This window comes from Globicephala melas, chromosome 8 (assembly GCF_963455315.2).
Source record: "Globicephala melas chromosome 8, mGloMel1.2, whole genome shotgun sequence".
Taxonomy (NCBI): Eukaryota; Metazoa; Chordata; class Mammalia; order Artiodactyla; family Delphinidae; genus Globicephala; species Globicephala melas.
The window spans coordinates 6,337,866-6,351,710 of NC_083321.1; the positions used below are offsets into that span (position 1 = coordinate 6,337,866).

The window sequence follows — 13,845 nt, forward strand, 5'->3', positions numbered from 1 at the left end:
GAGAAAGATGGCTTTATTTTCTGCCAGGCAGAAGGGAAGACACAGCAGGCTAGTGCCTCAAGAATTGTGCCCTCCCTCCTTGGGAATCAGGGAAGATTTTATATGTGGGGCTTGCAGTCCGGGGTATAAGATAAGGATCAAAGTAGTGAAGGTCTTGCATTCTTCTTTTCCTTTGCATTATTTCAAAGCAGTCATAGATGGCATCAGGCCGCCTGGTAACTGGGGTCTGGCAGTCTGGTAACTGCGTCCGTTTGCCTCTGGTTTATCAGCCAGTGATCCTGTTTCTGAAATGCAGAAACGATAGGGGGTGATTTGTTACCAGGGGCGTACAGAATGTGAGTGCCGGGGTGGTAATAAGGTTAGGGAGTGAGAGGCACGGGATGTAAGTCACATAAGAGTTAGGGGTGATAGGTGCCGAATGTAAATTACGTAGTGTCAGGGAGTGAGGTTAGCTTTATAAAGTACAAATCTAGTTAACTACCAATTACTGACAGTTAAAGTAAACCAAGGAGTGATTAACTCTTTCAGGCCAGGTTTTGTTTCTTCTCTAGCCTGTTTGCTGTTCCCTTTGTTTTCCCTGCTCTCAGAAGAAAGAAAACTCTCACTTCTATTTACATTGCAACACCCCCTTTTGAAGACTTTCGCTGTAAGGGGAGCAGAGACGTGGTGTGGCAGCCAGAGGGGATTTAGAACCAGGGAGCTACTACCGCGTCTGCACGTGGACGTGAACCACCTGGTGGAGTGGGGGAACGGATGATGCAGGAGAGGGCGCGCAGCAGGAGGAAGCCCTGGAGAAGGTGGGAGGGACCCTGGGCCAGGGCAGGGGCAGGGGAGGGTGCTGGTCTCCACGGGCAGGAGGCCGAGGCTGGAGTCAAGTCGGCAGGGAGTTCACGCCGCCTCCTCACGCTCGTCTCTCCGTCGTCTGCTTCCCCTCTCGGTTCTGAGCTGGGACCTGAGTCCACCTGTCCCACGCCCGTCCCGCTCGGGCCCCCCACCAGCGCCCAGGTCCCCAGGCCCCTGCCCTGCCGGAGCCTCCGTGGGCGCCTTGGCTCTGTACCCCATCTAGCCCACCTCAGCCTCGCTCTCTCCTGGCATTTCCTCTCACTGGCCGGCTTGTACCCCTCATCCGGAAGTAACGCGTGCAGACTGCGTTTCTGGGACAACTTCCGGTACCTGACTAGACTCTGACCCTTGGAAGACGGGCACTGGTTCCGTTTTCCAGGCCCAGAGAGCCTGGGTAGCCGCACTGCTGGGTCCCAGAGCCTCCCGCTGTTAGGTGACCTGGCCACAGGACTTGGGGAGCCAGGGACAGCCTGCCCCACCTGGCTGTCCGCTCCTCTGGGACTGTGTCCTGCAGGCGGTGGCGGGGGCGGCGGAGGGACACGCAAGCTCCCACTTCTGGGCACTGGCGTGCAGGCCTCTGTCCCTGGAGCGCGTGAAGAGCCAGGCTTCCAGGAAGCAGGAGCTCTGACCGTCACCTCTCAGGTTAAGGGCGGACAGGAAGGCGAGCCTGATGATGGACCCCAGCTCACTCCCTCCACCTGGGCCTCAGACTTCACCAACTTTCTGAAACCGTGGCAGGACATCAGCCTAGCAGCGGGAGAGAAGCCGAGTTCTAATCTCCAGTCGGAAGAGTGGAAGCTGCCGACGATGTGTCATTGCCTTGGGAGGTGGGATCTGGGGACGGCAGGTGCCAGAGAAAAATGGGGTTTCGGAGTGGGAATGGTGTGATGTCTGTTCCTGACCTCGGCTTGCCTCATACTGGGCAACACACCTTCACGCCTCTGTTTCTATCACCAAGCAAATAGGAAGCTGCTTCTTTCCAGCCAGTTCCCAGTTGATTTTTTTTCCTTTTTGGCTGCACCGCGCAGCTTGCGGGATCCCAGTTCCCTGACCAGGGATCGAACCCGGGGCCCCCGCGTGGGAGTGCGGAGTCCTAACCACTGGACCTCCAGGGAAGTCCCCCCAGTTGATTTTGAGTGAAGTGGCCGCGGCGTGAAGTGGGGACGAGGCTGGACAGATCTTGTGTCACAATGAGAGGCGCAGAAGCCTAAGGCTTGCTCGTTGGTAAGAAATCACCAGTTTATTGAATGAAAAATCCAACATCCTCTTAGTCCCTCCCACCCCGCCCCTCCCTCCGGCTGAGTGAGCAGCACAGCCCCAGGGACGCTCTGGACAGCAGGGCTGAGCCGGGGGAAGGGCTGGAGGAGTTTAGGGGAGGTATGGAGAATGAGAAAAACGCTTTTCAAAATGAAGTTCTGTGCAAAAACTTCTAGAAGGGGTGAGAGGGCCACGGCAAAGCTCCGGAGGCGCTGACGGGCTGGGAAGGCTGCAGCTGGAGCTCCACCCACGCGCTCCGCGTCTCCCCGAGAAGGCCAAGGCCGATGGTGCGGGCTGAGAGGCTCAGGCCCCCTGAGGCCGTGGAGAGAGGGAGGCTTGGCTAGGAGGACGGGGCCTGTCCAGGCCAGGGCTCCAGGTGAGGAGGGGAAGACAGACCGGCGAAAGGAAACGGATGGACACGGGGAGCAGGGAGCCGCAGGGACCGGGGCCACAGACGACACGTTGGATGGGGCTGCCTCCCATCTCTCCGGGTGCAGAGTTGCAGGCAGAGGCGGAGGTGTGCTGGGGGTGTGGGGGAGGAGGCTGGGGAGGAGAGCCATCAACAGGGGGAGACCCAAGGACAGGGACCAGCGCCTAGGTGAGTCACACGGAACCACCGAGAGACTGGCTGGGCGGACAACCAAAGAACCACTCAGGGACACGCGAGGCACCGACAGGGGACCTGGGCGCGGTGAACCCTTGCACGGGCGAGACCATGGAGCCCTCTCCACCCCAGAAACCCACGCGTGGCCTCAGAAATGCTGTCCTGGGATGAGTGGGCGGGAGGGCTCGTGCCCCGTCAGCCCACAGCAGTGGGAAGTGGCCTTGGCTCTGGGCCCCACTAGAGGGGGGCCGGCTGAGTGGCATCTGGCAGCTGAGCTTTAGAAAACGAGATCCTGGGGGAGATGGGGGAGGCTGGAGCCCCTGCTGTGGGCCAGGACCCTGGGTTTCCTGTTTCCGGGAAGGGAACTGGTGCCAAGTGGAGAAAGAGGTTGGAAGTCAGGCGAAGGAAGGCCCGGAGGACTCAGTTCCAGGGACCAGGGTTGGCCGCCAAAAGGCAAAATCAACATGCCTTGGGCCTGAAACGGAGGGAGAGGAGGAAAAGGAGAGAGGGAGGGCGGGGGCTGCCCACGGATGGGACCCAGCATGGCGGGGGGTGGGGGTGGGGAGCAGCGTCCCCGGTGGCAGTTGGCCTTCAGGACCGGGCCAGGGAGATGCAGGCCCCGGGGCCAGGAAAGGGGACGCTGGGCCTGGGCCTGCTGGCCTCCCCCTGCCTGCAGGCGGTGAGGCTGGTGGCAGTGCCAGGAGGGAGAGTAGCCAGGAGACGGTGCCCTCAGGTGGCCTTGCTGCCACTGAACAGTCCCACTGGAAAGTGCTTGACGTGGGTGGGCCACTGGGCTGCCAGCTGGAAGAACTTGATGTCACTCCACTCGACTCCATCGATAGACACTGGGGGTGACAGGGGAGGCGAGGGGGTGACCGGGGCTGCTAAGGCCGTCTTCCCAGGGTCGCTGGGGAGGGCCGCGGCCCCCCTGCCCCTCCCCCCTCCACCGCCCACACCTCTCAGCATCGTCTGCTGCTGTGCCCCCTCCCCCCCCTCCCCTGCCCACACCTCTCAGCATCGTCTGCTGCTGCTTGGCAGAGCAGATGAGGCGGCTGATGCCTTCGATGACCTGGCTCTTAGAATCCACCTCCTTTTCTCGAGGCTTCTTGCTCAGGAAGATGGTGGGAACTGGAAAGCAAGCAGGAACCGCCTTGTCACAGCCCCTGAAAAGCGGCCACCACTCTCCCCCGTCCACTGCCCTCTCCCCCCAAGGGAAGGGAGGTGAACGGCAGAGAGCCGACTCCTCCTCCCCTGCTCCCTGGCTCTGGGCTACGTATCAGGGTCTGCAAGCTCCTGCTCTCCCTGGGCCTCGATATATTCACTGAGTAACGAGGACCCAGGGCCAGATGGTCTCTGAGTCCCTTCCAGCTCGAACGTTCCAGCAGCCTGTGGGGCAGGGGCTCTGCTGCCCTGTCGGGTGCCTCCTTCCCACCAGCTCATGCGCCTGCGCGGGGAGGCAGGTCTCTGGGTGCCGGGACGGCTCCGGGCTGTGGGTCTGGCACTGCCCTGGCCGCCCTCCGGGGGAGCTCTTCCAGAGAGGTGTGAATGGAAAGGCCCAGCTGCTTTGGATGCGCCCAGAGGAGGAAGGCGGGGCCCGGCAGTGAAGGAAGCCCCTTCCTGACGGCTGGGGGGCTGCGAGCGCCCCAGAGTCACCCTGCCGGCTTCTGCAGGCACAGAGCCAGCTGTGTGGCTTCCCGACGGGGACCGACAGCAGCGAGTGACGTCCCCACGGTGGCCTGGCCATGGCGGTTCTTGCCTCACTTTCCCAGTGCATGGGACCCGCTCCCCCGCCACTGCTGGCGCTGAAGCCACCCTCTCCTCTGGGCTGGGCTCCGTTCCCCTGGATTCTTAACAACAGCCATGCCCTTTGCTCAGAAGGCTTGGGTGGCCTCCAGGGTTGGGTGCAAGTGCTCCGCTCCGTGGGGCTGTGGCAGGGGGACATGTCCTCCCCTGTCACACCGTCCATCCCGGAGGGCGGTGGCCAGAAAGCCTCCCTTCTTTGCGGCAGCACAAACTGCCGCAGCCCCTCAGGTGCCGATGCTCTGCAGGCAGGGACCAGTGACCCCTGGGGAGCGAGGTCTCCTCTGTGACAGAAGGAACGGCCTCGTCCCACAAGGTGAGGCGGGACCCCCGCGGGACCCCAGGCTGGATCACATGATACGTGTGCTGCCTTTGTCCTTGTCCACAGTCTCCCAGAAGCACGTCCTGTCCCAGCCCCCGAGACAGACGGGAAGGCTTGGTGGCCCTGATGGCCTGTGGCCTCACATGTCACTTACCTTTCTTGTTCTTCTCTTTGGTGACCACGGTCATTGCCATGGTGCCGGAAAGCTGGGCCTCCCCACCGTGGGGCAGGCGGGAAACCTGCACCGAGCGGAAGACGCTCTTGAGGGTGTTCTTGGAGCTGGCGTCCCTCTTGTCACCTTCCCTCCTCCGCTCCCCAGGGTGGCCCAGCCAGTAGTCCACCTGGAGGCCAATCACGTCCCCATACGGGCTGCTGGGGCTCCTGGAGAAGGGGCGACGCCGGAGAGTGGGCTCAGTTCCTGACCACAGGGCAGACGGGGTGGAGAGGGCCCCGCCAGGCTCTGGGAGGGGCCGGGGGAGGCGCCCGCTAAGTGGCTCCGGGTTCCCTCCAGCCTCACAGCACTGGCTGGTGTGGGAGTGGAGAATCAGGCTGATCTGAGGACACAGCCACGAGAGGGTGAAGACCCGAGTCCGCACGAGGGAACCGAATAAAAAGTCACACGGGAACGAGGGAACGAAGGGAGAAAGTGTGTGCATGCACACGTGTGCACACATACACAAGGACACACACACACATGCACACCCCTCACGAGCAGAGCCGGGGCAGGACCCCGCCAAGCGTGGGGGAGATTAAGTGGGGCAGAGGAGGGAGCACCGCGGCGGCTCCGGAGCGGCCCCGGGGCAGCTGGCGGAGGCCGGCCTGTGGCTTCCTCCCGTCTCTGGCGCTTCTAGCTCAGGGATAATTTTAGCTCCAAGGGGAAAAAGAGCTGATGTTTTCTTGAAAGGAGGCGCCAGACACAATAGGCTACAAAAGTCATCTGACGTCTTTCTTTCTGCCTGGATTTAGTGGTTCCATTAAAAACCCAGCTTAAACTGGATGGGAAAGGAGGTCGGGGTAAGGCTGGCCCCCAGGCCCCCAGGAAGCCTGGACCGTGAGGTCACAATGTGACCTGTGGTGGGATTTCCTCCTTTTCATGCACTTCGGCAAGTCAGCGGCAGACCCTCGATGGGAAGCGAAGGGGGAAGACAGGGCAAGGGAGGGTGAGGGCTGGGGTCTGGGCTCCGCCCTGAGAACACTTCGTATTCTGTCACTGGGGGTTCTGGAAAAGCCACTGGCCAGGGCCTACCCTCTCTGCTCCATGGGGACCATCACCAGAAGACCAGGAAGGTGAGGGTAGAAGAAAGGGAACGGGGAGGAAGAAGGAGCAGGGGCTCCTTTCAGCCCTTTCCCACCTCGAGGTCTGTTCCCTGAGCTCCGCTGTGGGACTGCCCTCCCGCCCACCCCCGCTCTGCTCAGCTCCCGGAGGCCTCCCTGCCTGCCTGGTCTAGACTTTGGATATTTGACATCCTAAAGAAATTCCCGTCCCCCTCACAGCCACCCCTCCCTGACTGTTCACAGCACTCTCTCTGTGGCTTTGGTGCTGCTGGGGCCCAGGAGCCTGGGCTCTGGAACAGGGTCCTGCCCGTGTCATTGGCCGCGGCAGCCTTTCAGTGATGGACGGACTGAGTGCCTGGAAGGAGCCGCACCCCCACGGGCCGGGCACTAACGCGCGCTCTCACTTCCGCCTCACAGCAAGACCGACGTGGCTGTTTCACCTTTACTTTCAAGGAGTTGAAACGAGGCTTCGTAACTCGCCCCAGTGACAAAGATTCTTTGCTTGACCAAACTTTAGTCAGGCTCCTGCACCTCCTCCCGGGCCCACCTGTGCACTTCCTTGGAAAATCCAGTTCTTGCAAGAAGCCCCCGGCCCGCATTTCTGGTCACCCTGGATCTCTGATCAGGCTCCGCACCCTCCACCTTCCCTCAGGAGTGTCGCCAGCAAGGCTCCTGTCAGGTCCGTTTAGCCGGAATCACACCCCTCCTCACTCCCGACGTTCCTCCTGGTGATTTTCCATCCGCTGCCCCCACGCTGCTCCTGGACTGTAAACCCAGCTGCTCAAGGGTTTGGAGTCAAGTCCCATCCCTCTCTCACTGCAAAATCCCATCGAGGTGGTCCCGACACCTATGGCGACTGTTCCCAACGTGGAGAAAGTCTCTCTTGCTTTAACAGGTGTCACTGAGTGATCTGTTCTTTAACACAAGCTAACACGGTGGACGTAACACAAACCGTGACTCAAATCCGGGTGTGTGTGACGCCCACGCCCACACTCCCTCTACCACACTGGGCAGTCCTACAGCGAGACACATGCACAGCACTTTACAGGCTGCCAAGGGCCTCTCTGCCCTTTGTCTCACTCGACCTTATACCTGTGAGGCAGACAGGACAGACGGGAGCCTGCATTTGCAGAGCTGTGTGATGACCTGCTTGGCCAGCGACCTAGCTCCACTGCTCTCGTTCCCTCCCCCCGCCACCTTCCAAGCTCAGTGTCACCGTCCTACACGCTGTGGCAGCAGGGAAATCAGTCGGGCTGCTGCCCCGATGGAAGGACGTGGCAGGAAAGACAGGAACCGGCGACAGGCTTACCCCACGACGGCCAGGGCGCTGCTCATGGACGGGGAGGAAGGAGGGGTGGCCATGGCGTCTCGGCTCAGGCCTGAGCTGGAGGGCGGCGACGTGGAGGGCACAGTAAGGCTGACCACGGGTGAGTCATCACCATCGCCTGCCAGCGGGACAGACAGACACAGTTGGGCAGGGGAAGCCGTCCCGACCCTCTGGTGCCAGGGAGTCGAGGTGCCCCCGTCTCGGCTGCAGCCTGCTCCCCACTCCGCCCCGGCCACTGCCTCGCTCCGAGGCTCGAGCTCTGCCTTGGCCTGGGACCCCCTGAGTCTTCGCCTTCTGGCCTGTTTGAATAGGAAGGAGACGGCAAGGCACCACCCTCACCCTGTAGAGGCCAAGGGGCCCCAGGCTCACCTGTAGTGGAAGGAGAGTCTTCGACCAGACCCACCTTCACCACCTGGGAGGGAGAAGAGACGCCGCATTAGATCCTCCTACCAGAGCTGGACGCGCTCTGATCAGCTGGAACCAGCGGCCGCCACCGCACACTGTTGGATCGTAGGCTTTAAGACTCTGCCGATCCCGAGCAGACCGGATAGTTAAAGAGATGTGAAAAAGCCCAGCTGCAAACAATGAGTCAGGGGCACAGGAGACCTGCAGCTCTTCTCTGGGGATGCAGGCAAGGCCACCTGGAGGGTGGGAAGCACTTTTGTGTCCTGATTTCATTTCTTCTAAGACCACTTGGGCAGGAGGCTGTCGTCTCATGTCAGAGAGAGGGGAGGACCGGGAGAAAGCCTCGGCAGACAGGAGCGGGGTGCGGCGGGGGCTTGGGGGGGCGCGTGTGCTGTGCCAGGCCCAGCGAACAGCTGGAACACGCTGACGTGCTGGGAGCAGGCCCCTCCTTTCCAGACTTCCTGGAATCTGGAGGAACACCAATGAGGAGGGGGTCCCCAGTACCGCCGCTCCCTCCCCGCAAGGCAGTGGTGTCCATTTCAGCTCCCCAGAGAATTTTAGATTCCTCTGAGAGAATTCTGGGAAGGACAGAAGGGGGCCCTCCCGTGGCCAGCAAAGGGCACAACTAGAGACAGACCATGAAGGTCAGGGCTGGGGCCTGAGGTGACAGGTGAATCCCAGCACCCTGCAGAGGCACAGCAGGGCGGGGAGGTCATGGAAGCTGGGCCCCGGGGACGGTGGGGAGCAGGGGTCACACACGGATCAGAGCACAATGCTGCCCTTCACTGAAATTTGTTCCCGATCCTCTACACATCCTGATTTTAATTCCCAGAAAGTAACACATCGATACCCTGAACTTCTGGACACTACTCCTCTCCCCTCGCTCCTCTGGCATTGCACGAGGCTGCCAGCTCCTTTGTTTGTTTGAATTTTTAATTTTTTCTATCCCTCTGTCTTGCTGCGAGGCTGGAGTAGGCAGTGACCCCCAGCTCCATGAAGACCCCACAGCTCCACAAAGACGTGGGTCAGACTGCCAGCCTCGGCTACGGGCCACGGCCCCGGGCCTCCGGCAGGGCTGTGGGAGCAGCCCCAGTGGCTAATGGGGACTGACTGGACCAGGCAGACAGGAGGCTTTACGGAGGATCTCCCCAGGATCAGGCCTCTCCCAAGATCTCTCGAGACGCCCAGGGTCTGGGACGAACAGAGAACAGGGACAGCGGGAGCTGGGCCCCTCACCCGCACATGCCCCATCTCCCCTAGAAGCTGGGAGGATCCTCAGGGAGACTGTAGGAAAAGATACCAGCTGGTCTGGAAGAGAAACTCAATCGTCTTGCACATGGAAATGAGAGTTCCCAGCCACGCGTCTGTGTCGTGCTTTGGCCCTGGGAGGGCGTCGGCTCTGTCCCCTCTGCGCTCCCTCTCTCGGTCTGTCTCTGCCTTGTGGCCTAGGCCTTTGTGCAGCAAAGGCCGGTACCACCTGACACCAAAGACACCCAAGAGGTTTTCCTTTTATGTTCAAGATCCGCTCGTGTAGAGACTCTGCCTTGACTAAGCAGGAGGAGGAAAGAGCCTCTTCCGCTTGGTGTCCACACGACTCTGAAGGCTACTGACTCCTCGGACTTCTACGAATATCATCTATCGTTATCCGCGAGGCAGCTTTCTGTTCCCTGGAGCCTGTAGAACCAATGCCCTGGACATCACTCCCTAGGCCACGGCGCCAAGTTCAGCGCCTGGTGTAATAAACGTGAGATAGCCGTGGTGAGCTGGGGATGGCCCCTGATCGGGGAAGGACACTGCAAGGGACAGCTCGGTGCCTGTCCCAGCCTGGGGCTCCCTCACCTCGGCACTGCTGACGCTCGGGGCTGGATCACTCTCTGTCGGGGGCCTGTCCTGTGCCCTGCAAGATGGTTAGCACGTCCCTGGGCTCCACCCATGAGATGCCGGTACCACCCCCATCCCCAGCTGTGACAGCCAAACTTGTCTCCAGACCAGACACTGCCAGATGTCCCCTGGGGGCAAAATCGCCTCCGGATGGGAACTGCTGTCTAGATGAGTCTGTGTGTGTGTGTGTGCGTGTGCGCGCGCGCGTGCATGCGCACGTGTGCACGCGCAGGACAGGAAGGCCAGGAGAATGGGTGGGTGGGGTACGTAGAACAGGGGAGTTGTACTCACGCCAATGAAGGGGATAAACTTCTGATACGAGTCTTCATCAGGGCTGTTGGGAGAGACAGGAAAGCTTTACAGTTGGGGGGGTGAGACTTCGTGGAGAGATGGGGACACAAGCTTTCCATGTTTTACTGTGGCTTTAAGGGAGTCCAGACACTACACAGCATCTTCCCATGGCGCCTCCGGATGGTGCGAGGAGCCACCAAATGGAGGCAAAAGCTCCGATTCTGCACACTCTACCACTGCTCCCGGGTCTGTACTGAGGGGCGCCCACACGGGTGGGGAGGCCCAGGCAAGGAAGGGAACGCCTTGGGGGGAGGCAGCAAAAAACACTCTCATATCCTCTTGAGTTCTTACCAAGGGAAATGGGGTGGGGAGAAGGAAAGTATGAAAAAGCAAAGGAGACCTAAGATTTATCTAGCCCACCCAACCTGTTTTTAAGAAACCCCTCGGTCAACTTACAACTTGTGCCTGCAGGTCAGCATGGCTTCCGCCACGGGCAGCTGGTGCGTCACGCCCGCGCCGCTGACGTACTGCATCACCCGCCCAACCACGTCCAGGTGCTCTGCAGAGAAGTCAAGAGACAAACGCCGACATTTCAGCAAGTGAGCCCGAAAACCCTCTCCGAGAGCCCCCTTCCTGCGTCCCACCAGAAGACCCCAGGAGTTGAGGCAGAGAAAGGGCTCTGAAGACCCGCTGGCTTGAATCTAACGAATCCTGGAGCAAAGAGCCGTCCTCCCATCCGATCTGCGTGCTGTCCTCCCCAGCCTGCCCCTCCCGGGCTTGGCTCGCCCCTGCCTCCGTCTCTACTTGCAGCAACCTTGGAACCACTGCAGCAGCCTGCCCTCCCCATCCAACGTCTGCCCGGCACTCCCTGCAAGGCCTGTGGGAGCACTGACCACCTCCCGGCCCCGCAGAGCCCAAGCTCGCGCGCCCATCCCTGCCACCTCTCCTCTGTCTTTCAGGCGCGTTATTCATATTCCCTGCCACCCTCACAGCCCTCGTTTCCAGCTGTGCAGAGCAAACGGCAGAGACTAAACACATCCAGAGTGGAAGGGCTGCGCTTAATGGGCCTCCTTTTAATAAGTACTGAAAAAAATGAACACGCCACAGGGAGGAGAAGCGGCACGCCCCTCGCCCCTGGCTCTCCAGAAATCAGGCCACATTCTGTCTTGGTCCCTTACGAGGGGCCGTTACCTGACACCGGGGGCTCTGAGCGGTTGAACAGATCTCTCCAGCCGGAATCAAGGAAGATACTGCTATACCTACTGTCGACGGAGCCCAGGTACTTGGCCACCGGGTGAGAACCTGGTAGGTGGAAACCAGACAAGGAGAGCTGGTGAGGGGGTGAATGATGGCCCAGCCTTTGGTCTCCCTGCCCAGGAGGGAAGGGACCCAGCGCCACCACCCCGCTTCAGGAGTGGGCCCTGCTGAGCCTTTACCGAGGGGAATGATGAGAAAGCGCATGTAGCCCAGCCAGTCGGAGGTCTTGCTGGCCAGCGACTTGACGAAGAAGCGGAGGATGGAGCTCAGGTAGCTCTGGCCACCCACCGCTGCCACCTTCACCGGCCTCGGCATGGAGGAGTTGCAGTTGCAGCTGGGAAGCAAGGGGAGAGGCACAGCCAGGTCAGGTGGGCCTGCGTCCTGCTCAGAGGAAGGCCCCAAGCTCAGACTGCACTTGATCTCAACAGCCCACGGGGAAAAGCAAACCAATAAACAAAATAATACAGGGAGAGGCAATAAACCACAGTGCTTTCGCAAACAGAGAGAAACCCAGGATCAGAGAGGACAGGGAATTGTCTAGAAGGAAGGCAGAACTGGCGGAGGCTCACGGGGAGACAACTCAGCAGCACCCTGGGGTTGGCGGTGGGCATGAGCCCAGACACCCGGGAACGCCCACAGCTCCTTCCCACGGAGGGAAGACCCCGACTCTGGGTAGTCGGAGGGACGGGAGTAAAAGGTCTTGTAAAACCCTGGGCTCTCTCTGCCCGGCCTTCTTCGTCATGGGCTTAAGAAGAGGACGAGGCAACTCAAGGTGTGGCAGGGGACCAGGCGGGGAGGCAGGCGGGCAGGAAGGTGACATTTTTACTCCAACCCTCTGGGGCCAGCAGGGGCATCAGAACACCACGGTCTGACGCTGCCCAACCAGGTACCAATTACGAATTCTTGGTCTGATAAGGCCAGGAGGTCCTCTCACTGCTTAGAAATCAGGGTGGGAGGATGAGGTCAGAGGGAACCCCAAAGGGCAGGAGAAGAGCCGAGCCCTTACTAGCGCTGGATACGGGTGAGCAGGGCGGACAGCACGGCCTGGACCTCCACCGTGGAGCACGTGCACACGACGGGCTTCCGCTGGTCCTGGAGCAGCTCTGCCACGTACTGCGTGGGGTGGGGGAGGGAAAGGAGCAGGGACACAGGTGAGGCCACGCAGCAGGGGCACTGCCTCCCCACAGGCCAAGAGGGCAGCGAGGCCCAGACCGAGCTGCAGGGCCCCATCCTCTGTCGTTCAGATCACAGCCGGGCAAAGGTCAGGCTTCCAGCAGCCAGCGAGGAGAAGGTGGGGCCGGACCCCATGTAGATGGGCTCATACGGAAACGTGGGAAGACCTAGGGCACATTAGATTCTAACGCGGCCTCTGTCGCCCACACGCTAGGTGGTCCCGGGATCTAACCGGGTGGACGACGGGAGCGGGAGGGACAGGGGCCGCTGTTGCCCTGCCCCTACCGAGCGGACTTTGTGGAAACCAGGGCGCCTCTGGCATCTCACAGCACTTGGTGCTCCTCGAGGCACCTCCCTTCCGGTATGCTGCCTGAGACGCAGGGCCAGGAAGGCGGGCATGACAGGTGATACTACCGTGTTTTTAAAGCTGAGGAAACCGAGGTACGGAAAATCGGTGATTTAAGCCCCACAGGTGGGAAGACGACGGGACTGGGACTAGAGTCCAGAACTGTGGGCTAAGTTCGGGGCAGGGGGGCCTGAGAAAGGGGGGTGATTTCCTATTTCCCCACACCTTGCCTTTCAAATCTGTCTCTCGCTCCCCAGAATCTCCTCCACAGCCCTGCGACCTTCGACACTTTACCTGGCCCTGCCAATCAGCGGTGCTCACAAGGATGACGTTTTCTGGGAGGGCTGCATCCGACACCAGGATCTGATTCAGTTGGTCATATACCACCTTTCTTGGAATCTACAAGGACAAAAGCGTCTGTTGGGCAGTCCCCAGGGAGCTTGAGGGGAAGGCTGAGAATTCCTGGGGCAGGGGTGTTCAGAGAACAGCTACCAGGGACTTGTGCGGGAGACCCGGTATCCCACCGGCCAGAGCATAAGGGGAAGGAAGGAGGGGGATCAGGAACAAGCAAAGCGAGGCCTCAGAACACAGGCTGGTGCGCCAGCGGCACAGCTGGCCGTCCTGCCAGAGCAGGAAGGACCCTGAAGGGTAATGAAGCAGGGCAGCAGGAGAGGAGGAGGAAGACGACAGCAAGCAGGCGCTCACAGGATGGAAAACGAGGGCAACGCCGGGGAGAGAACTAATGAGAGCAGCAAGGAGGCTGTGTGGGGAGCTCCCCCGGCACAGCGAACAAAGGTATTTCAGGAACAGTGATTAACAAGAAGGACAATACCTCGCCCCAGGCACCAGGCTATTCTAGTCCCAGGTTCATTTTCAGGGTTCATTTTCAGCTATAAGAGCGTCAGCTCAGAAAGCCACATGGACACAAACTTCCCTTCCAATGATAGGTAGCAGGGAAACGAACAGGCCTGCTGTTGACCTCAGGAGAGCAGGAGGTCTGTCGGGGGAGAATCCTTCCCCCGGAGACTGACCTTCAGAGGGAACAGGACTCCCGAGGGCCAGTT

At 60.5% G+C, this 13,845-nt stretch overlaps 1 protein-coding gene across 1 annotated transcript in view; it reads right to left on the minus strand.

The window, feature by feature from the left end:
* PACS1 (phosphofurin acidic cluster sorting protein 1) overlaps positions 1 to 13,845 on the minus strand; it is a 142,070-nt gene continuing 128,225 nt past the window's right edge. Inside the window, exons 14-24 of the mRNA XM_030833538.3 lie at positions 13,076 to 13,180; positions 12,269 to 12,375; positions 11,442 to 11,596; positions 11,197 to 11,307; positions 10,462 to 10,564; positions 10,006 to 10,048; positions 7,798 to 7,840; positions 7,411 to 7,546; positions 4,981 to 5,207; positions 3,713 to 3,832; positions 1 to 3,549 (exon numbers count right to left, since the gene is read on the minus strand). Coding sequence (XP_030689398.1) covers positions 3,434 to 3,549; positions 3,713 to 3,832; positions 4,981 to 5,207; positions 7,411 to 7,546; positions 7,798 to 7,840; positions 10,006 to 10,048; positions 10,462 to 10,564; positions 11,197 to 11,307; positions 11,442 to 11,596; positions 12,269 to 12,375; positions 13,076 to 13,180 — 1,266 coding nt within the window. The 3' untranslated portion in view covers positions 1 to 3,433. The remainder of the gene's footprint in view (positions 3,550 to 3,712; positions 3,833 to 4,980; positions 5,208 to 7,410; positions 7,547 to 7,797; positions 7,841 to 10,005; positions 10,049 to 10,461; positions 10,565 to 11,196; positions 11,308 to 11,441; positions 11,597 to 12,268; positions 12,376 to 13,075; positions 13,181 to 13,845) is intronic.